A 22,612-nucleotide genomic window follows, 5' to 3' on the forward strand; every position below is an offset into this window, starting at 1 on the left:
AACAATTAACTGAGGATCTTGCATAAAATTATGAAAAGCCCTGTTCTGTTTTACTTTAAATATAAATGTCCTAACATCAGTTTCACATGTACATCATTCAATATTTGTATATACTGCGAAATGATCACCACAATAAATCTAGGCAACATCCATCACCACAAGCTGTAATTTTTTTTCTTGTGGTGAGAATTTTTAAGAGCTATTCTCTCAGCAACTTTCAAATGCAAAATACTGTATTATCAACTACAGTCACCACACTGTACGTTATTACTAAAACCCTGTTTAATTCATATAGATTTCCAACCTGTATCTCTAATGTTGCTAGCCACTGCTGTACTCAAAATGCGAAGTGAAATTCTAAGAATTCCATCATTTCCAATCAATCCTAATCTCAATCTCCTGAAACTAGTTTGTGTGTAAATCATTAAAAACCACAATCTTTCAAGACTTGTTTGTTAATTTCTACTAATTATTCTACAAATTTTCTTATCACAATTGCAAAGCTGAACCAGAATTTAAATAACAGGCAAGGATGCATAGAAAGGAAAAGGATCCACTAAGCTCAATGAAAAGCGAGCCTATGATTCCTATAATTCAACACTTCAGGTGTCAAAGCTACCATCCTTTGGTGATGAAATCAAGCCTCCAAATTATTAACACACCACCTGTCTTATATTTGCAACGTGGAGCTCAAAGGGAACAATGGAAAATAGTTGTTAGGTTCCTAGTTTGCCCAACAAGAGTCTATTTATCCCATGACATTTCTGAATTAGTCTCTGAGTTCTAGACTCACTCAAGTCTAGAGACAGTGTGATATGGAAAGAACCTAGCCTATGAAGTCTCTGAGTTAGGCAGAAACCCTGACAGCCAATTACTAACTGTATGATCAAACAAAACTCACTTAACTTTCCTGACTCCTAATTTCCTCGTCTATAAGAGAATACTGCCTATCATGGAGAGCTTTTATAAGGATTAAAGATAATACAAATCAGGGTACCAGGGTGGTTCAGTAGGTTAAGCGTCCGACTCATGGTTTCCACTCAGGTCATGATCTCACGGTTCGTGAGTTTGAGCTCCGCATCAGGCTCCATGCTGACAGTGAGGAACCTGCTGGAGATTCTTTTTCTCTCTTTCTCTCTCTCTCTCTCTCTCTCTCTCTCTCTCTCTGCCCTGTCCCGCTCATGTACTCACTCTCTCAAAATAAATAAACTTTTAAAATAAATTTAAAAAATTTTTTTAAAAAGATAATATAAATCAACCAGTAAAGGCTGTGACACAATAAGTACTCAATAAATAGAAACAATTATATTACCCTCTTCACACCAGCTTTTTATCCTCTCTGCTGAGGTAAGCACCCCATTCAGTCAGTATTCATTAAAAGGAACTTAGGATACAGAATCAGAAAATCTGGGTTTGATTCCAGACACTATGTAACACAAGAACAGAACTTTAGGCTAGGTATTTGATTCTGAACTGCAGATTGATCATCTGTTTGAGAAAGAAAGAATCATAGAATTATTGGAACTGACATTATTTTTAAACTAGCATACAGTGTGCAGTATCAGAAATGTTAGCTTTTACCTACTCCAAAGTATTCCTGCTCAAAATTACCTGCCTTCCAAGATCAAATGTGCATGAGCAATGACCATAAGTTAACCTCACGTGGAAAGGAAAACAAGGTAAAAACTAAGTAGCTCACTAATCATATCCCCTTCATACTTACAGACTTTAGAATATACTTGTTAATCCAAATGTAGCTCTTGTTGGGGGAATTCCAGGCGGAAAAATTAAATTAACAAATTAAGTTGTATGGAAGACTTTTATGGCCTTACCCAATCTAGCAATCTGCATGCCGAGAAACCTTAAGCAGCTTCTACTGCTTTTTACTTAGCTTATTACCTTCCTATTCCCCATAATAGTGCCCATGACAAAGGCAATACGGACCCTAACATAGAGCAAAGGGAAATGGCCAGATGAATTAAGTGTGTTCAAGTTGACGAGCGACTGTCCTTGACACAACCCACCAGAAAAATTCAAAGACAGAAAAACGCAAAGAGTTTTCTTCATATCTATATAAAAACCACTTTCTATTTTGAGTATCATTTCCCAACAGCAATTTCAAAAGGCCCATCCTTTTTACAATAATGGACTCTCTTGAGAAGTTATGCTATTAATAAAACAATTTAATAATTAAAGTCAACAGGACCCAAAGAGCTAATAAAGTACTCTAGGCTCAACTGCACTACAGCCAAAAGAACTCGTCAGCTAAACCACTCACCTGAACTGAACTGTACTTCCGAACTGCAGGACAACAAAATGAAAATTGAACTCTCAGGATAAAAAACACTCAGGCAATCAATTAACTCACCTTGGGTATAAAAAAATTCTCGAAACACAAGTGAGCGTGTATACTTTCTCTGGGAGGTGGTATGTTTACATAAGATGCTGGTTATAACCCAATCAGGGTCACAGAAAGGGAAAGATCTCCAAAGACACCTAAATGGATGTCTAGCACTATTTGTACCCTATTCACAGCACCAAAGTTAGCAGCACAGCATGTCACAAAGACAGCTACTACATCAGCTTCCACAGTCTTCACCATCTTCTCAGCCTGTCCGAGCCTGACCCTGTCTGAGCATCTCAGGAAGGCAGCTAGCTAGTAGCCTGCAACATGCTGCCCAAAGTTTCAAGGCTGCTAAGACTACGTGTGAATTTCATCCCCCCCCCCCCCCCCCAGCCCCACTGGTACCTCACTGGTATCAAGTTTAGGACCACCAAAAACAACTTGGGGCCACTAGCAGTGGCTCTTGGCAGCATGGAACTAGCAAGTTTAAAAAAGACTGCAGAAGAAATAATATGACTTATCTAACTAGCAATACTACCAACGAAGTTTAAAAAGTGCTTCAGAGTTACGTGATGGTGACAGAAGGGGAAGAAGAAAGGGGTCACAGAGGAAAAATAAACAAAAAAATAAAAGCCTACGGCACACAACTACCTGAAAAAACAGTAGTCAACAGACAAGTTAAAACACGTTTGTATTTGCCAACACATAGCAGTTACCACACCATATATTTGTCAGATTTCCCAACACGCAAAACAAAAGTAGCCACCCCTTTATGAAGTACTTATTTACCGACTTCTACAAAGAAATGACTTCTCTGGATTCGGGGCAAATTAACTTCCTGTGCTTTGCGTTTGACTTTCAAAATCTTTAGAACCTTCAGCAAACTGAGATTCACCTCAATTTTTAGGCTTTTCGGGTTAAGCTGAATAAAAGTTGTATATTTTAATATCGATAAACTATAACTTTTCTATTTCAAAACTATATCCACATTTCTTTAGATTTTAGAGTTTTTTTAAAAGACTAACTACAAAGTTTACAAAAGCAAGCAATACAGTAGACATGGTGGGCATTCAACAAGTTTATTTACAACTCCTAAAGTAAAAGCTTGAAAAAGTTTATGAGATAAATTCCTACTGGTGCTGCTGAGGATACAATGTTACTAATACCGAAATTGAGAATTATTCAAAATATCCTGAAAACAGTATCTCCTTCTAAAAATAAAGAAAAGCATTTGCCAACCCAGAAACTGTTGGTTCTTAAAAATGATAATCACATGGGAGGCATTTCTATAAATACTTTGGTTCTGAATTACAATAACCCTAATCTTTCAAAGTACGTTTGGGTTATGCCTTAAACTAGCAAGCGAATTTCTGATGCCATTATATTGATACAAAGGACTCTACTGGTTATCTGCTTCTATAGCAAACTGTTGGTTTACCCACTTAAAGATCTACAAACCAAACTACAACATAAATCACTTTCAATCTGTCATAAATAAGACCCCAAGAATCTCCTAATAAATTTACAATAACACTTTACATTACGATTCTAAGACTAAATATATTCGGCAATCTACTCGGATTCATATTCTATGCATTTACTTTGGTCGGAAAAAGAGAAACCTCAGAAAACGCAACCGGCGGTTACAACATTCTATTTTAAGTTACTTATAAAGCCAACAGTTCAAGAACTTTTGGGGAAGAGAGAGTAAGACATTTTTCCAAGTAGTTAAGAATAATTTACGTTTTATAATAACGACAATCATAACAACCTCTAGAATACCTTATAGTGGGATGGAAGTGAAAATGAGGAGAGGGTGGAAAAACCCGACTTGAAAACGGACAGCCAGGCAAATTCACAAACCTTCAATTAAAGGAATTTTGAGATTAACTTCTCTTATACGCCTTCCCTCACTTCCCACCCGTTTCCTCCTCTCCTCGGGGAGGTCTGTGTAATGTGACTCACGACAAATTTTTTAAAAAATAAATAAATAAAAGACACACCCTCTGGGTTAAACTGACATAATCGCCCCCACCCCGCCCTCCCCCCGACACACACCCCGCTTTTCCTCCCCCTTCTGCTGCTCCTCCCCGCGCCTCGTCCCTGCCCTTTCCTCTCCTCTCTCTCCGTCCTAGACCCCTCTCGGACGGAGAGGCAGCTGGCTCTCCCGGACAGAAGCCCGGCGAATAGAAGGCTGCCGAAGGGGGGGGGGGGGGGCAGCGCGACCCGGGGGGCCCAGCCCGAAAGGAGGCGGACAGCAGGGGGACGCCGGGCTGCGGCGGCGGCGAGCTCCGGGCTCCCTCGCCCATTTTCTCTCTCCCCTTCTATCGGTTTCAACCACCACAGCCACTTCCTGTATCTCAGCCCGACTCCCACAGCCTGGCCACTGGCTCTCCCCGGCTGGGGGCTGGGGCTGGGGTTGGGGTTGGGGTTGAGGGTGAGGCTGAGGCAGCCGCTGAGGTTAGGGCAGTTCCCCACCCCGCCCAGTGGGCTGGTCACTCGGGCGACAGGCGGCGGATCCTCGGCCCGGCCGGCCAGCGCCCGTCCGCCCGCCCGCGCTCCTCACCTGTATGTAGTTGTTTTCACAGTAGTCCGCCACCCGGGTCAGATTCTGGTAACTCTCTATCAGCGCCCTCTTGCCAGACGGGATCTCCTCCTCTAGTAACATCTGCAGCTCTGCCATTTTCCACCCCTCTGCATCGCTTCCTCTCGCGTTAAAGAGACAGAGGCAGCAAGGTCCGCGGAGGCGCCGAGCACCTCACAGCCCGGATACAAACCGCCTACCGCCCTCCCGCCTGGTATTGTGGGACGGCACCTCCTCCTCTTCCTCCTCACTCTCTCCACCCCGCTCCACCCACTTCGCGCAGCCGCCTCAAACACGTTCTCTCGCGAGCCCTCCTGTCTTTCCCTCCTCCTCCCCGCGACCACGAGATTTGTTTTTCTTTGGCATGGTCTTCTGGGAATTGTAGTCTGTCACAGCCTAAGCGCTTCATCAAAAGCGCATGCGTGTAGGGGAGCCTCCGAAACAAGAACGGGGAGGAACGTAAATGAAAACCCAGGGAAGGGACTTAAGTGCGAAGTTTCCTGACAACTCCGGCAGAGGGCGCCACAGGGTGATTCTAGAAAATAAAATCCTTTCCTCAAGAAAGCTGCGAAAGTTGGCAGAATTTTGTTGATTAAGAAATGTTAGTGAACCAGAGATACCAGTTCTGATATAGGATTAAAAAGGGTTAGAATATGAAGAAAGCCAAATCTTTCCTTCCTTTTTTTTTTTTTTTTATTTTTCAGATATAAGGCGACTCTGGCTTTACTTTCTAACCTTCCTCCAAAATTTAGCAAACATTTATTAATCGACAGCGCTGCACCAAGCAATGTACTAAACATTGGGGGTATGAGTTAAACAAGTATACTCCGTACTGTAAAGACTCACAATTTAAAAATAAATACACATGGGGCGCCTGGGTGACTCAGTCGGTTGAGCGTCCGACTTCGGCTCAGGTCATGATCTCGAGGTCTGTGATTCCGAGCCCCACGTCGGCGGGCTGTGCTGGCAGCTCAGAGCCTGGAGCCTATTTCAGATTCCGTGTCTCCCTTTCTCTGCCCCTCCCCCGCTCATGCTCTGTCTCTCTCCCTCTCTGTCAAAAACAAATAAACATGAAAATTTTTTTTAAATAAATAAATACACATAATTTCAACGGTATCCTGTGCCAATCGCTTTTTCTCTGCCTCTTCATTGCAAGTATCTCCCTACATTTTTGAAGTTATGGAAGCGTTTCTACGTTGGGTAAAATCATTTTGTTATCTTTATCAACTGCTTTGTAATAGTGTAAAAGGCCCTGTATTTCAAGGTTTTCATTTCAACAAGAATATGCTTTTGATTTAAACGAGTTGTCCAAAGTGTTGTCCAAAGGCCAAAGAGGAAACTAATTTAAAGATCATACAAAACTCCAATTTTCAGCTCTCCACTAGGTCATTCCCAATCACAACAACTATAGGAATAATAACATGACTCCATTAAATTTTTAAAAATTGGCCCATCAATAGGTATTTATTGAATATTATCTTTACTAAGGGCCATAAAATGTCCAACCTGTAAAAGGAAAAACTTAAGTCTCCTACGTGAAAGAGAGAACTACTCCCAGCCACCAGATTCCCAATAGAAGATTCCCAGGTCGATAAATCAATAAATGGCTTACTCTCCATAATTATCTGGAATAGACATAATAGTCTTTCTTTAATAATTTCATTAATCCAGATATTTTATACAAGCTACTGAAAGGTGATATATTCTTTTTTTTTAATGCTTATTTATTTTTGAAGAGGAGAGGGGCAGAGAGAGAAAGAAAGAATCTCAAGCAGGCTGGCACTGTCAGTGCAGAGCCCGATGTGAACCTCGAACTCACAAACAGTGAGATCATGACTTGAGCTTAAATCAAGAGTCTGGCACTTAACCAACTAAGCCACACAGGCACCCCCCAAATACGGAAATTTCAGCTTACAAAGGTGAAGAGATTTTAACAGGGACGCCTGGGTGGCTCAGTAGGTTGAGCGCCCGACTTCAGCTCAGGTCATGATCTGGCAGTCTCTGAGTTCCAGCCCCCCATCGGGCTCTGTGCATACAGCTCAGAGCCTGGAGCCTGTTTCTGTTTCTGTGTCTCCCTCTCGCTCTCTGCCCCTCCCCTGCCCATGCGCTCTCTCTCTCTCTCTCTCTCTCTGTCAAAAATAAACATTAAAAAAAAAAAAAGAAGAAATACTGAAATTTCCTTGGTTATCATTGGCTTTATAAAAAATTTTAAAAATTAAAAAATAAAAAAAATTTTAATAAAATAAAATGAAAAATAAATTTAAAAACAAAATTAAAAGTTTTATAAAACTAAATATGATACAAGGACCCCTAATTGATTTCATGACCCACAGTTTCAAAACCGTTTTTCCCTCCACTAAACTAAGCAAATATGACTCTATACCATAAGCACATGTTACTATCATAAATTTACATTAAGTTATAAATATTACAAAGTCACAGTTATTAACAGATAAGCCAGAAAAAATATATACGCAAAGATTCAATAGAATAAAATTTAGCAGAAGTAAAGGATCTAAATTTCTGTACCACAACAGCTTACCTTGTACAACCCTATTCAAAATCCTAACAGCTTTGTAAAAATTGACAAGGTGATTCTAAAATCTATCTAGAAATGCAAAGACCCAAGTATAGCCAAGACAAAACTAAAGTAGAAGAATCACACTACCAAATTTCAAGGTTTACTATAAAGCTACAGAAATTAAGACAGTGTGGGCTTGATGTAAGAATAGACAACTCTTTGGAACAGATACAGAAAGTGGATTAATGACAAAAATGCCAATGCAATTCAAGGAGGGAAAGAATTCTATTTTCCCAGTACCTGTGCTAGAGCCATTGGATATTTGTGGGGTATTTTTTTTTTTAATGAACATTGACCCTACTTCACACCATACTCCAAAATTTATTCAGGATATATCATAGGTCCAAATGTAAAAGGTAATGCAATAAAGCTTCTGCAAGAAAACATAGAATAACTTCACAAGCACGGGGTAGGCAAATGTTAACCAGTATACAATAAGCACTAAAAAATAAAGAAAAAAATTTGATAAGTTGCTTTTTAATAAAGTGAAAAGGTAAGCCATTGCATTCATTTCCAATGTTTATGTAACAAATTACAACAAATTTAGTGACTTAAAGCAACACTAATCTATAATCGTTGTAGCTCTGGAGGTCAAAGTCACAGTCAACTAAAATTAAGGTGTTAATGGGGCTTTGTTCCTTTTGGAGACTCCAGAGAATACATTTCCTTGCCTTTTCCACGTCTAGAAGCTGCCTGCATTCCTTGGCTCATGGTCCCTTCTTCAATCTTCAACTCAGAAAAAAGCATCATCAAATCTCTCTCTGACTTTGCTTCTATAGAAAGATCTCCTCCTTTCTGACTCTGACCATCATCACTCCCTCTTATAAGGACCCTGTGACTACATACATCCCAGGGTATGGGTAATCTAGGATAATCTCCCCAGCTCAAGATCCTTAACCTGATTATGTTTGCAAAGTCCCCTTTGCCATGTGAGGTAACATACTCATAGTTTCCAGGGATTAGGACACAGACATCTATGGAAGTCCATTAATCAGCCTACTATAGCCATCATTAAAGTTAAAACGCTCTGCTCATTAAAAAATAGTATTAAGAAAGTGAAGGGGTGCCTAAGTGGCTCGGTCGGTTGAATGTCCGACTTCAGCTCAGTTCATGATCCCACAGTTTGTGGGTTCAAGCCCCACATCAGACTCTGTGTTGACAGCTCAGAGCCTGGGGCTTGCTTCAGATTCTATGTCTCCCTCTCTCTCTGCCCCTCCCCTGCTGATGCTCTATCTCTCCCTCCCTCCCTCCCTCCAAAATGAACAAACATTTAAAAAAAATTTTTTTTGAAGAAAGTGAAAAGATAAGCCACAACATAAATGTTTGACAAAGGACTCATACCGAGAATATAATTTTTAAAAATTCCCCCAAGTCAATTTAAAAAAAGACAAGCCAATAAAAAATGGACAAAAGAAGACAACTACATTTCACAAATGGCCAATAAATATATGAAAAAAAGTATGCAACTCATTATCCATCAAGTAAATGAAAATTAAAGCCATAATAAGATAATACTCCACTCCACCTGGCTGGAGTATAAATTTTAAAAGACTACACCACACACCCATTAGAATAGCTAAAATTAAAAAAAAAAAAAAATCCTGAGGGGCCTGGGTGGCTTACTTGGTTGAGCATCTAACTAGTGATTTGGGCTCAGGTCAGGATCTCAGTTTGTGAGATGGAACCCAACATCAGTCTCCTCACTAACAGAGTGGGGCCTTTTTGGAATTCTGTCTCCTCTCTGTCCCTCCCCAGCCTCTAAATAAATAAATAAATGAACAAACATTAAAAAAAAAAAAATCCTGACAAAAGCAAGTGCTAGTGAGAATGTAGAGTAATTGGACTGTCATATGTTATTGGCTGCAAACTGCTACAGCCACTTTGGAAAGCAGTGCAGCACTTTCTTATAAAGCCAAACATATACCTAGTATATAACCTCGTAATCCTACTGGTAGGTATCTACCCAAGAGAAATGAAAATTTATGTTCACACAAGAACCACGATGTGAATGTTTATGGTAGCTGTATAAAAGCTGGGAATGACTCAAATGTCCTTCAAACAGCTATGGATAAACAAACAATAGAATACTATTCAGCAACAAAATGTAACGTAATGTAACGTAATGTAACGTAACACAAAATCATGGATGGATCTCAAATGCAATTTGCTAAGCAAAAGCAGACAGATACAGGGGCGCCTGGGTGGCCCAGTAGGTTGGGCGTCACCTTGATCTTGGCTCAGGTCATGGTCTTGTGGTTCATGGGATCCAGCTCCGAATAGGGGAGCCTGCTGAGGATTATTTTTCTCTCTCTGCCCCTCCCCCTCTCATACACACACTTCCTCTCTCCCTCAAAGTAAATAAGCATTTAAAAAAAATTTTTTTAAAGAAAACAGATACACATATGACTACATATTGTACTATTTCATTTATATGAAATTTTAAAAATGGCAAAGCTTCAGTGATAGAAATCAGATCAAGCTTTGCCAGAGAGCAGACTCCAAACAGACACAAGTAAACTTTTAGAGGTAATGGAAATGTCCTAGATCATGATTGTAGTGAGGCTTACATGACTAAATGCACTTCTCAAACTTTATTGAATTGCACACTTAAAATCCGTGAGTTTTATTGTAACTAAATTATATCTAACTAAACTGACCCGAAAAAGTACAGGCAAATGAAAAATCCCTTGCTTCAAATATTAAAGAAGGAAAAAATTACATATTTTTGCTTGTTTTGATATGATAAAAAATGATACAACCCCCCCCCCAAAAAAAGAGGAGACAACTTTCTTTTCCAAGTTACAAAGGTGACTAAACAGCCAAGAATTAACATTAAAAATTGCAAGTAGACATGGTGACACTAAATTATGAACATCATGAAACCTTTCGAGTCCAGCTTCTCTCCCAAAATGTGCACCTTTAAACAATTTACTGATTAAGCATTTTTCTGTGGGTTTTGTTCAAATAAATTAAAATGAAATGTCTCCCAAAGAAATCCCAACAGAATAGAGAATAAAAGTGTTTCTATTAAACTAAATGATGTATACTGAGGCTCAAGCAGAAAATCATGGATATCTAGTCAAGATAATCATTTTGGTAATGGAAAACAGTTTGTAACTGCAAATTCTGCACATGTGCATGGGGATAAATTGAAATTTCATATATTCAACTTTGAAATAGCAGATTGCTGATGATCATAAAGACCTTAGTTCAGAAGGATTAAGAGATGTCCCAGGAAATAATAATTTTGACTATCTGGGTACATGATTGCTTCCCTTGTTATCTGGGACACAAGTGACACTGCATACCTAATGAATCTCAGACTTCTGAAAAGTTAATGCACTATATTGTATCTCAGGATACTAAATTGGAAGTGTGTGGTCAACAAACCAGAATATAGACTAGAAATGTGGTATAATGGAAAGAAACAAGGAGTCAAGGCAACCAGGGTCCTCCCCCCAATTCCCTGCTGTCCTCATCCACCACCACTATGTGACATGATCATGTTCTCCACCAAAAAGAAGGGGGGAGGATGTATTAGTCTGCTCAGGCTACCAAAACAAAATACCACACATTGAGTGGCTTAAACAACAGAATTTTATTTTCTCAAAGTTCTGGAGGCAAGAAATCAAAGTGTCAGCAGGTGTGGTTTCTCCGAAAGCCCCTCTCCTTAGCTTGTAGATGGTCATCTTCTCACTATGTCCTCATATAGGGCCTTTTCCCTGGTGTCTATATCCTAATGTTGTCTTTTGATAAGGACACCAGTCATGTTAGATTAGGGTCATGTCCTCTGACCTCATTTCACCTTAATTACCTATTTAAAGGCCCATCTCCAAATATATTCACACTCTAAGGTACTTGAGGTTTTGACTTCAATATATGATATGAATTTTGCAGGGGACACAATTTAGTCCGTTACAGGACATTCTAGGATTAACTGACATTCTAGGAGTCTACAACCCTCAATTATTACCTCTCTTTGCTTCTCGTCAAATTAACGATACCATCCAGGAATCCCCAGAGAAGGAGGGTTAATGGAATGATCTGTTCAAACGGTTTAGCAAGGCCCACAGAAGACAAGAGAATTTCAGGATATAGAAGGAATTGTAAACTCTCCTTCAAATTTTATTATAATTGGTTGTGGAAATCCTTTAATATAGAGTCATATTTGTAGCAGGCCAGACCTATAGGCTAGTATTCAAGCAAGTGTGATTATTCCTTTAACATGGGGGGGAAGATCTCCCTCAGACACGTTAAGTCAAGCCATCGCAAAATGCCAATGTTGTTTTAGTGGGGAACAAGCTGTTATCGTGAAATAATTAAAAATTAACAGTGGCTAAAATGCAAAGTGCCTGGAGTCCTTCAGGAAAAAATATAGTTTTTAAGTGAAATCTCATGTTGTTTTTTCTTCTTTTCCAGAAGCTGCGATATTTCTAGCATGGCTTGAATGAATTAATCACTTGTTAATTTTGGAAGCTGCTGAATCAACACATCCTCCTCCACCTCCCATTTTCCACCTCAATAAGATGCTGCAGGCATTTGTGACAATCAGAACTGTTTTGGGAACAGTTGACCTCACCAGCAATAACAAGTATCTCATTCTTTGAACTTTGCAGTGAACTAGCTAGTAATGGCCCTACCCTGAACTTTGTCCCTCCAACCCTTCCAACGGTTTTATAAATCCCGTAGTGTTGGAAATACCTAGGGGAATTTCTCTTTCCCTGACAAATGAACAAAATAATAATTTAAAAGTTCTAAAGACAGATGACAACCCATGTAAAGTTAGATTTCCTTAGTTGGAAGTTACAGAAAGCAAAACCCAAGGTAGCATAAGAAGGAAAAAGACAAAAGGGGAAAACGGAAAAAGAAGAAAATATTTTTTTAATGTTTATTTATTTCTGACAGGGAGAGAAACAGAGCATGAATGGGAGAGGGGCAGACAGAGGGAGAGAGAATCAGAAGCAGGCTCTACACTCTGAGCTGTCTGCACAGAGCCCGACACGGGGCTCAATCTCACAGACTGCGAGATCATGACCTGAGCCGAAGTCGGACGCTCAACCGACTGAGCCACCCAGGCGCCCCAAGAAGAAAATATTTTCATTATGAAAAATCAGGCTCACTCACAGAACTCAAAACTACAAATGCAATCAGTCGTTTAGAAGGCCATCAGGAACCCATGCAGCATTCTCATTTAGCACCCTGTTTTCTTTGCAAAGGTTTTGTTTTGTTTTGCTTTTGCTACCCTTTCTGAATGGTGGAAAGCATGGCAAATTTGGGCACCCAAGTTTTTCATCCCCACCATTCCAGAATCCCATCCTCAGTTCAAATCCCTAAGTTCCAAACTCATATTCCTCAAAAAGAAAATCTGAGTAGTCCAACTGGAATGGGCTCTTCTTTCCAATCATTAGCTTTGGCAATGGACACATGTTCAAACAGCTATTAGCATAATTATTTGAACACCCTGAGATTGGTGATCTCTCTTCCAGAGAAAGTAGTAATCAAAGAAAATAATAGTTAAAAGTGTTCACTACAACTGGGAAAAATTTTGCAATACATATACATGTAGCCCTGGGTGCTATCCAAGACTACCATGTGCAGCATGGGGCAAGAACATCTGGGTTTCTACCCAGGATTTGATGCTGTTCCTGTTTGTTGTTGTCATTTGGTTTTTGGTTTAATAATTTTTCTGAGCTAATTCTGTAATGTCTGTATTCTTTGTCATTTGTGGCCACCGAAGTATCTACTCGGTGTCTCAGTGTCTCCTGGGTACATGCACAACTCTGCATATATTTGTGGTATTCTAGATTTCCCAAAATAGGAGCACCTGGGTGGCTCAGTCAGTTAGGCATCAGACTTGGGCTCAGGTCATGATCTCACAGTTAGTGGGTTTGAGCCCCATGTCACACTATGTGCTGACAGCTCAGAGCCTGCAGTCTCCTTCAGATTTTGTGTCTCCCTCTCTGCCCCTCCCTGACTCGCATTCTCTCTCTCAAAGATAAATAAACATTAACAAAAATTAGATTTCCAAAAATACATGTTGCTGCTTTTCTTTTTTTTTTTTTTATTATTTTTTTTAACGTTTATTTATTTTTGAGACAGAGAGAGACAGAGCATGAGCGGGGGAGGGTCAGAGAGAGGGAGACACAGAATCTGAAACAGGCTCCAGGCTCTGAGCTGTCAGCACAGAGCCCGATGCAGAGCTCGAACTCACGGACCGTGAGATCATGACCTGAGCCGAAGTCGGCCGCTTAACCTACTGAGCCACCCAGGCGCCCCCATGTTGCTGCTTTTCAAAACTCTCTCTGGACATTTCATTCTCCAGATTTTCCTTTTATGTTTTTGATTCAACCTTTTATTTGCCCCAAATGTTATTGCTGCCACAGCCATTGCAATGGCATTCTCTCTCTCTCTCTCAAAAATAAAACATTAAAAAAAAAAAAAAAAAAAAAAACCCAAACTCCACAACTGATTGGTGTTTGATAAATGACTTGAGGCTAGGATTGTTGGTGTCAGTGAGTTTCAAGTCAAGTGAAAGATAAGCCCTGAGAATGGGGTTTTTCCAGGGAGCTGCCAGCAAGGTCAAATAGTGATAATTCACTGGGGATCAGACTTTCGGGGACTTTCCCCACCTGTTCTTCCCCCTCAAGAGGCTGCTAGGATGATGCTTTTCAAAGAACTATGACTGTAAGACAGTTCCTTTTCAAGTCTACTGCAGAGCCAGAAAGAGAGGAGTGTAAAGAAGACAAGTTCAAACACTACAAAGCTTGCTGTTCTTACTTGGATTCAGCTGTTTTCCTGAATCAATTCTCCTTGATTTCCAGAGTTAATTTAAAAAAAAATTTTTTTAACATTTATTCATTTTTGAGAGACAAGAGAGAGACAGAGTGCAAGCTGGGGTGGGGCAGAGAGAGAGGGAGACACAGAATCCAAAGCAGGCTCCAGGCTCTGAGCTGTCAGCACAGAGCCTGATGTGGAGCTTGAACTCAAGAACCGAGAGATCATGACCTGAGCTGAAGATGGACGCTTAACCACCTGAGCCACCCGGGCGCCTCCCAGAGTTAATTTTTAATAGTTATAATTTCCAGAGTTTAGGTAAAAGTTATTTTTTTAAAGTTTTGCTGGTGTTCTCATTGCTTTTATGTAGAAGCAGGTTTTGAAGGTTCATATTCTGCTCTTTTGGAAGTACCTTCCTTCGTTTGTTTTAAATATAACCTTAACTGGAGCATCTGGGTGGCTCAGTTGGTTAAGCATCCAACTATGGCTCAGGTCACGATCTCACAGTTTGTGGGTTCAAGCCCCATGTCGGAGTCTGTGCTGACAGCTCAGAGCCTGGAGCCTGCTTCCAATTCTGTGTCTCCCTCTCTCTTTACCCCTTCCCTGCATGTGCTCAAAATGAATAAACATTAAAAAAAATGAATAAACATTAACAAAATTTTTTTTAAATACAACCTTGACCATCCACCAGCTGTGAGACTCTGGGGAAGTTGTATAAACCTTGCTAATTTCTGTATTTTGAGAGTAGTAAATAAGATTACCATAAACTACTCAGCACACCACCAGGTTTTTTGTTTTTTTTTTTTAACGTTTATTTATTTTTGAAAGAGAGACAGAGCGTGAGTGGGGGAGGGGCAGAGAGAGAGAGACAGGGAGACACAGAATCCCAAGCAGGCTCCAGGCTCTGGATTGTCAGCACAGAGCCTGACACAGGGCCTGAAGCCACAAACCATGAGATCATGACCTGACCTAAAGTCAGAAACTTACCGAATGAGCCACCCAGGCGCCCCAGCACACCATCAGTTTAAAAGTGAGTGTTCACGAGAGGATTCTGGGGAGATGGTAGAGTAGGAAGTACCAGGAATCTGCCTCCCCACGTAAGTAGGCAACAACTGCACTGGCAGAATATGCCTGATGTAACTATTCTAGAGTCTATTGACAGTTTGCAACTTCCTGAAAAAAACGTGAAGGAAAATTGCAGTTACTTTTGGTCATTTTCAGCACTTAGCACATTAGCAGCTACCCATCCCCCACCTCCTGCCACATGGCAGGCAGGCAGATGTGTAGGTATTCCTAGAGCAGCCTGAATACGGCTTGTGGGTGTCAGAATGGGCAAAAAAAACCCTCTCCTCCAAATACAGGGATTAGGAGATCTCTAATCTCTTCTCTGATTTGATCAGAGAAGTGTAGCACCTCTCTCAATGGTTGCAAGCCCCTCCCCATTGTTTGCAGTTATTACCAGAGACTTTAAAGGACTAGCACCCTACCCTCCACTTCATTTTCAGTTTTTTTATCCCCTTTCCAGAGCCAGATATTAAACATTATGACATTGAAAAACAACTGCAAATATAAGAAAAATTAGAGGTGGCCACATGTCCAGAGAAAGGCTCAGGGAAGATCTGAGAAGACATTTAGTTCATTCCACAGGCTCATCCTCAGCACAGAGGCACCCTACAACAATCAACAAACAATGACAGTAAACAAAAAACAATAACAAAAATCAGGAAATCCAGGAGACAAGGGAGAATCTGATATCCAGAGTTATCACATTATTAGATTCAAATACCCAGTATTCAAAAACAACAACAACAAAATCACAAGACATACAAAGAACAGGAAATATGGCCCATTCAATCAAAACAAAATAGCAAATGTCACTCATAAAGATCTAATTAATGGCAAATACATTAGACAGACTTTAAAACAACCGATGGATTTTTTATTTTAGACAGAGAGAGCACAAGTAGAGGAGAGAGGCAGAGGGAGAGTGAGAGAGAATCTCAAGCAGACTCCAGGCTCAGCACACACCCCAACGAGAGAGGCTCAATCCAATTCTACAACCCTGGGATCATGACCTGAGCAGAAGTCAAGAGTTAGATGCTGAACTGACTGAGCACCCTTAAAACTACGCAAAGAACTAAAAAAAAAGATGTGGAGAAAGTCAAGAAAGCACTGTGTGAACAAGATGAAAAAAATCAATAAAGAAATAGAAAATCAGGGTCCCTGGGTGGCTCAGTTGGTTGAGCATCCAACTCTTGGTTTTAGCTCAGGTCATGATCTCGGGGCCCCCCATGTAGGGCTTTGCCCTGGCAGCATGGAGCCTGCTTGGGACTCTCTCTCCCTCTCTCTCTGCCCCTCCCCTGCTCACTCTCTCATTCAAAATAAATAAAATAAACTTTAAAAAACAGTGTTAATTTTTTAAAAAAGGAAAGAAATGGAAAATCTAAAAATAAACCAAGAAAAACTGATTTGCATTTCCCTGATGAGATAGTGATGTTAAGCATCACTTAATGTGTTTACTGGCCATTTGCATCTTTTTTAGAGAAATGTCTATTCAAGTCTCTTGCCCATATTAAAATCTGATTGTTTTTTCTTGTTGAGTTGTCGGAACTAGTATTCTATTTTATTTTTAATGTTTATTTTATTTTTGAGAGAGAGACAGAGACAGAGTGCAAGCAGGGGAGGGGCAGAGAGAGAGAGGGAGACACAGAATCTGAAACAGGCTCCAGTCTCTGAGTTGTCAGTACAGAGCCCAATGTAGGGCTTGAACTCACATACTGCAAGATCATGACCTGAGCCAAATACTAGACGCCCTGGGAACTAGTATTTTAAAAGGAGGCCTTTCAAATCCAGGCAAAAAGATGTACTATTCAATAAACAATGTAGGGCAATTGGGTAAAATTCTATAAAACATAAAAAATTATTTCATTTTTCATATTTGTTTTTTAAAGGGAAATAAAATATTTGGATAAAAAGTTGACCTTTTATGCACCATAACTAGTCCCTCTACCCACCAAGTAATCACTAGCATGAATTTAGTGTTTCTCTTTTTATTGAACAATAACTTTACATGCTAAGTTGGTATAATTTATAATTCTATTTTGTGTGTTTTATATATTCTAACAATTGATTTTTTTTTCACTTAACATTATATTCTTGAGACGCCTATGGTCTAATACAGTCTATTTCTTTTTATTGCTATACAGTATTTCATTGTTCCAATGTTCCATATTTCACTATGTATTCTCCATTTGAAGGTACTTTGGCTGTTTCAAACTGTTTAATACTACAAATCGCTCTCTCATGAATATCCTTATACCTGACTCCATGCACACATGGGTGAAAGTTTTCTAGAGTTTATGCTAGAAAAGGAAATTGCTTCATTATTAGGTATGCATATTTTCATTTTTTATAGAAAATACCAAATTGGTCTCCAGTAGGGTATATCAATTTACATTCTCATTAGGAGTGTATGAGAGTTCCATATGTTCATATTCTCACCAGCATTTTATATTATCAGACATAAGATCATTAGCAGGACTGATAAATAAAAAATGGTTTTTCATTGTTGTTTTAATTTGCATTTCTCTGCTATAGAGATTATTTTCTCATTTGTGTTTTTGGCCTTTTATTTCTCCTCTTCTGCTATGTGCCAGTCTTTTCCCTTACCCATTTTTCTATTGAGTTTTTGTCCTTTGTCCTTCAATTAACTGTAAGAATTCTTCATTCTGTACAAAAGGTTTTTTGCCTATGGAGTACCTGGGTGGCTCAGTCAGTTAAGCCTTCAACTTAGGCTCGGGTCATGATCTCATGGCTTGTGAGTTTGAGCCCTGCATCGGGCTCTGTGCTTACAGCTCAGAGTCTGAAGCCTGTTTGGGATTCTGTCTCGCCCTCTCTCTCTGCCCCTCCTCTACTCGTGTAGGGGATTCTCTCCCTCTCTCTCTCTCTCAAAATAAATAAGTAAAAAAAAAAAAAAAAAAAAAAAAAAATTCCATTTTGCTTCAAGCACCAAAACCCTACAGAAAGACATATTTATATTTTTCTTGGATCAGGAGATTTTGCACAGACCAAAATCATCAAATTTTTGATGTTACAAGGATCCAGGCTCCTTTCTCTTCTGACTTTCACCTCCTTGGTAGTACATGGCTTGCATCACCTGGGACAAGATAGCTGCTATACTTCAATCTATTTCAACAACATTTCAGGAAGAAGACAGATGAGGATAAAAGGCAAAGGCTGAAAAGGGCAAAGGAGCGCTCCAGCTAAATCTTTACTCATTAAAAACCTTTGGGGGCGCCTGGGTGGCTCAGTCAGTTAAGTGTCTGGCTTCAGCTCAGGTCACGATCTCATGGTCCATGAGTTTGAGCCCCACATCAGGCTCTGTGCTGACAGCTCAGAGCCTGGAGCCTGCTTTGGATTCTGTGTCTCCCTCTCTCTCTGCACCTCCCTCGCTCACACTCTCTCTCTCTCTCCCTCTCTCTCTCTCTCTCTCTCAAAAATAAACATTTAAAAAAATTTTTTTCAAACCTTCAAAGAAGCACTATTGAGCAGCATCTATTATATACATAAACCAGATCAGTGACACATGGAAACCTTTAGCTGTAGGAGAGTCAAGGACATTGAATTTTTGGCTTTTTATAATATCCACAGAGACAAAGGAGAAGAAAGATAGATTTGGAGACTGTATCACTCAACACGTGTGTTCAAGTACTCTCTCCAAATCTATAACATGCTTTAATTTTATATATGTATCTTCTTTCATACCAAAGTTTTCAGTTTGAATGTAGTCAAATGTATGGTTATGTATTGAATGTTTATATCCACCACCCCAAATTAATATAATGACACTCTTTTCTTCAGTGTTACACTATTTGGAGGTGGGACCTTTGGGGAAGTAATTAGGTTTAGATTAGGCTGGGACTCTCTTGATGAGATCAGTGCCCTGATATGAAGATGAAGAGAAAGAGATCTCTCTCTCTCTCTTTCTCAAGGAACATATATCACATCAAGGAAAAGACATGTGAGGATACAGCAAAAAGAGAGCCAACTTCAAGCCAGGTAGGGGGCCCTCACCAAGAACCACACTCTATGGCATGTTGGTCTTGGACTTCCCATCTTCTAGAATTATGAGAAGTAAGTTATTGTCCACCCAGTTTATAGCATTTAGTTGTTGCAGCCTAAACTTAGAGATGTATCCATATTTTCTTTTTGTAATTCTATTTCGGGGGCTTAAGTAATCCTTTCCTTAACACTTAACCATAAACAAGACCAATGTGCTGCACAACTTCAGGGGGCGCTAATTAATATACATTACAGCATGAATGGTGCTCCCTGGAGTTGTGTAATGCAGCAGTCCTATCTTTCTTCTAATAACTTAAAAGATGAACTTTACACATTAAATCCTTAATCTGTGTGGAATTTATTATGTGTATATAATAAGGATCTATTTCATTTCTTTGGTTTCTATATAGAGTTTTTCCATTGCTACTTATTAAATAGTTCATACTTTCTCCAATAATTTTTAATTCCTATCTCTGAGTTCTCTATTATGTCCCACTATAAACTAAATGGCTTTTCTTCCAACAATATCACATACTTATTTATTGCTAATGCTTCTTAAGTAAGCCACTTGGCAGGATCAATCTTCTGTGGTAGAGACTGTTGTTTGTTTGCCAAGTTTTCTTTTTCTCTAGAAACTTACCTATACTAAAAATTTTCAGCCATTTTTTTAGAAGTTTATTTATTCATGTTGAGAGAGAGAGAGAGGGACAGAGAGGGAGACAGAGAGAGAAAATTCCAAGTAGGCTCTGCACCGTCAGCACAGAGCCTGACGTGGGTCTTGCTCTCACAAACTGTGAGATCATAATCTGAGCCAAAATCAAGAGCGGGTTGCTTAACCGACTGAGCCATGCAGGTGCCCCTAAAAATTTTTCAGTTGTGATTGAAGTTAAATTATACCAATGAAATGCTGATGGAAAGCAATATTTGCCACTTCCAGACCTGGCTCTTAAAAATCTCCCTTGAGAGTCTCCATGCCCTCTCCCTACAACCTCTTCTTCTGGCTGGATGTAGGAGATCCAGTGGAGGACTCTGAGGTCCTATGGGATGATGGAGCCACTAGACAGAGGATCCTGCACTCCTGGAAGACTAAATGGAGCAGAATCATCCTCCCCCTTGCTCTTCTGCCACTATTATTGGACTGTGAGATGCATGATGGATAAACATTATTGTGTTAAGCCTCTGAAACACTGCAGTACTTGATGGTAGCAGTTAGCCCACCCTGCCTAATGGAACATTCCATTACATTCTTTTCAGAATCATCTTACCTGTTCTGGGCTTTTCTGTAGGACTTTTAGTTAATTTATAAAGTTCTTCAGAGTCCTATGGAGACTGTAAAAGGAGTTATATTGTACTTATGGATAATTTGGGAAGAATTTTCATCTTTATAATTTTGGATATAACTACCATATGTCTATTTATTCTGGCCTTTCAATGCCCAGATAAATTTTAGAATTTTTCTCCAAAAAGATGTTAAACATCTTTTGTTTTTAGAACTTTGGAATGTATTGTTATTGTGAATATTTTTTTCTATTACATTTTGTAATATAACTGTTGTTTTCAAGCATCATTATTGATTGATCTTAAGTTCAACAACCTTACTGAATCCTTTCTTAGTTGTAATAGTAGTAGCTTCCCTTAGATTTTCTATGTGAATAACGTATCACCTGATCACCTGCAAATAATGTAATATTTACTTTTTCTTTCCTGATTCTTATATCTCATTTATTTTACCTAATCTTGTTGCATTAGTTAAGAGTGTCTTATTTTCTAAAAGTTTGTAGTTTTTCTTTTCATGTTTAAGTCTTTAATCCATCTGGACTTGATTTTTTTATTTAAAAAAATATTTTTATTTGTTAAACAAAAAAAATTGTTTTTTTTAAATGTACATCCAAGTTAGTTATCACATAGTGCAATAATGATTTCAAGAGTAGAAACCAGTGGTTCATTCCAATAAGTGTTTTCCTTAATGCTCCTTGCCCATTTAGCCCATTCCCCCACTCACAACCCCTCCAGCAACCCTCTGTTGTTTTCTATATTTAAGAGTCTCTTACGTTTTGTCCCCCTCTCTGTTTTTATATTAATTTTGCTTCCCTTCCTGTATGATCATCTGTTTTTTATCTTAAATTCCACATATGAATAAAGTCATATATTTGTCTTTCTCTGACTAATTTCGCTTAGCATAATACCCTCTAGTTCCATTCACATTGCAAATGGTCTGGATTTGATTTTTGTCTTCCAATATTCTAATAGGAAACTATAGATTTTGAATATTTATCTTATTCACCGTCTTAACTCTTACCGATTATTAAAACATGTAGTTTTCCTAGTTTGAGTAAACTACAACTCTTACAATTAAATAGTATTTTAGTTTACTCAATGCTATTTTTCTAGACAGACAATTTTATCTAAAAATAATAATTTCTTTCTTATATTTATGCCTTTTTTTTTTCCTGTTCTTTTGCATTGGCTATGACTTTTAGACATATGACTGGAATCTCTGTCTGCTTGGGGTGTCATACTAAAATACCATACACTTCGTGGCTTAACCAATGGAAGTTTATTTCTCATACTTCTAGAGGCTGGGAAGTCCAAGATCAAGTTGCTGGCCAATTTGGTTTCTGGTGAGAGCTCTCCTCCTGGCTTACAGGTGGCCACCTTTTGCTATGTCCTCATATAGTGGAGGGAAAGAGCTATGGTGTTTCTTCTTCTTCTTGTAAGGGCACTAGCCCTAGTAGATTAGATTTCCACCCTTATGATCTCATTTAACCTTTATCACAGACCCTGTCTCCAAATAAAGTCACATTGAGGTTAGGGCCTCAACATACAAATTTTGGGGACACAAACATTCAATTCATGATAGATGGCATTTCCGAATCACTCTCAAGGGTATTTTTTTTCTCATTTTGTCTTTTTACCTATGTTAGATTTTTAAATGTTTACCTTTTTATATATTTTAGGTAGAATTATAGGTTGTTCACATAAATGGAAGGCGGCTTAGGAACTAATTCATCATATTCATCATTGTGTTTCAGTAGGAGTTACCAAATCTGAACCAGCACAGCTATATGAATGAGCTACTTTTAAATACCTTCATCTGAATAATCTCCATTTTCTTTCTCCTTAAGCTATTCTCCTTGATTGGAAATCCACACTACCTGCAAATGGAAATTGGACATAAATCACGGACAGAAAATTCTTATTCATCCTTACTAAAGACCAACATGTTGTAAATTTGCTTACTACATAAATTTCATGAAGAGTTGTCAAA

General features: G+C 39.1%; 1 protein-coding gene across 8 annotated transcripts in view; it reads right to left on the bottom strand.

The window, feature by feature from the left end:
• The window catches only part of ABI1 (abl interactor 1), a 127,370-nt gene extending 122,185 nt beyond the window's left edge, over positions 1–5,185 (bottom strand). For 2 of the 8 annotated variants that reach the window (XM_049624734.1, XM_049624735.1), the window contains exon 1: positions 4,911–5,182. In XM_049624734.1, the coding sequence (XP_049480691.1) occupies positions 4,911–5,027 (117 nt within the window). In that variant the 5' untranslated portion in view covers positions 5,028–5,182. Of the gene's footprint in view, positions 1–4,910 lie in introns of all 8 variants that reach the window. The other 6 variants (XM_049624739.1, XM_049624740.1, XM_049624733.1 and 3 more) reach the window with 6 other exon arrangements.
• Between the last annotated feature and the right edge of the window lie 17,427 nt (positions 5,186–22,612).

The sequence above is a fragment of the Panthera uncia genome, chromosome B4, assembly GCF_023721935.1.
Source record: "Panthera uncia isolate 11264 chromosome B4, Puncia_PCG_1.0, whole genome shotgun sequence".
NCBI lineage: Eukaryota > Metazoa > Chordata > Mammalia > Carnivora > Felidae > Panthera > Panthera uncia.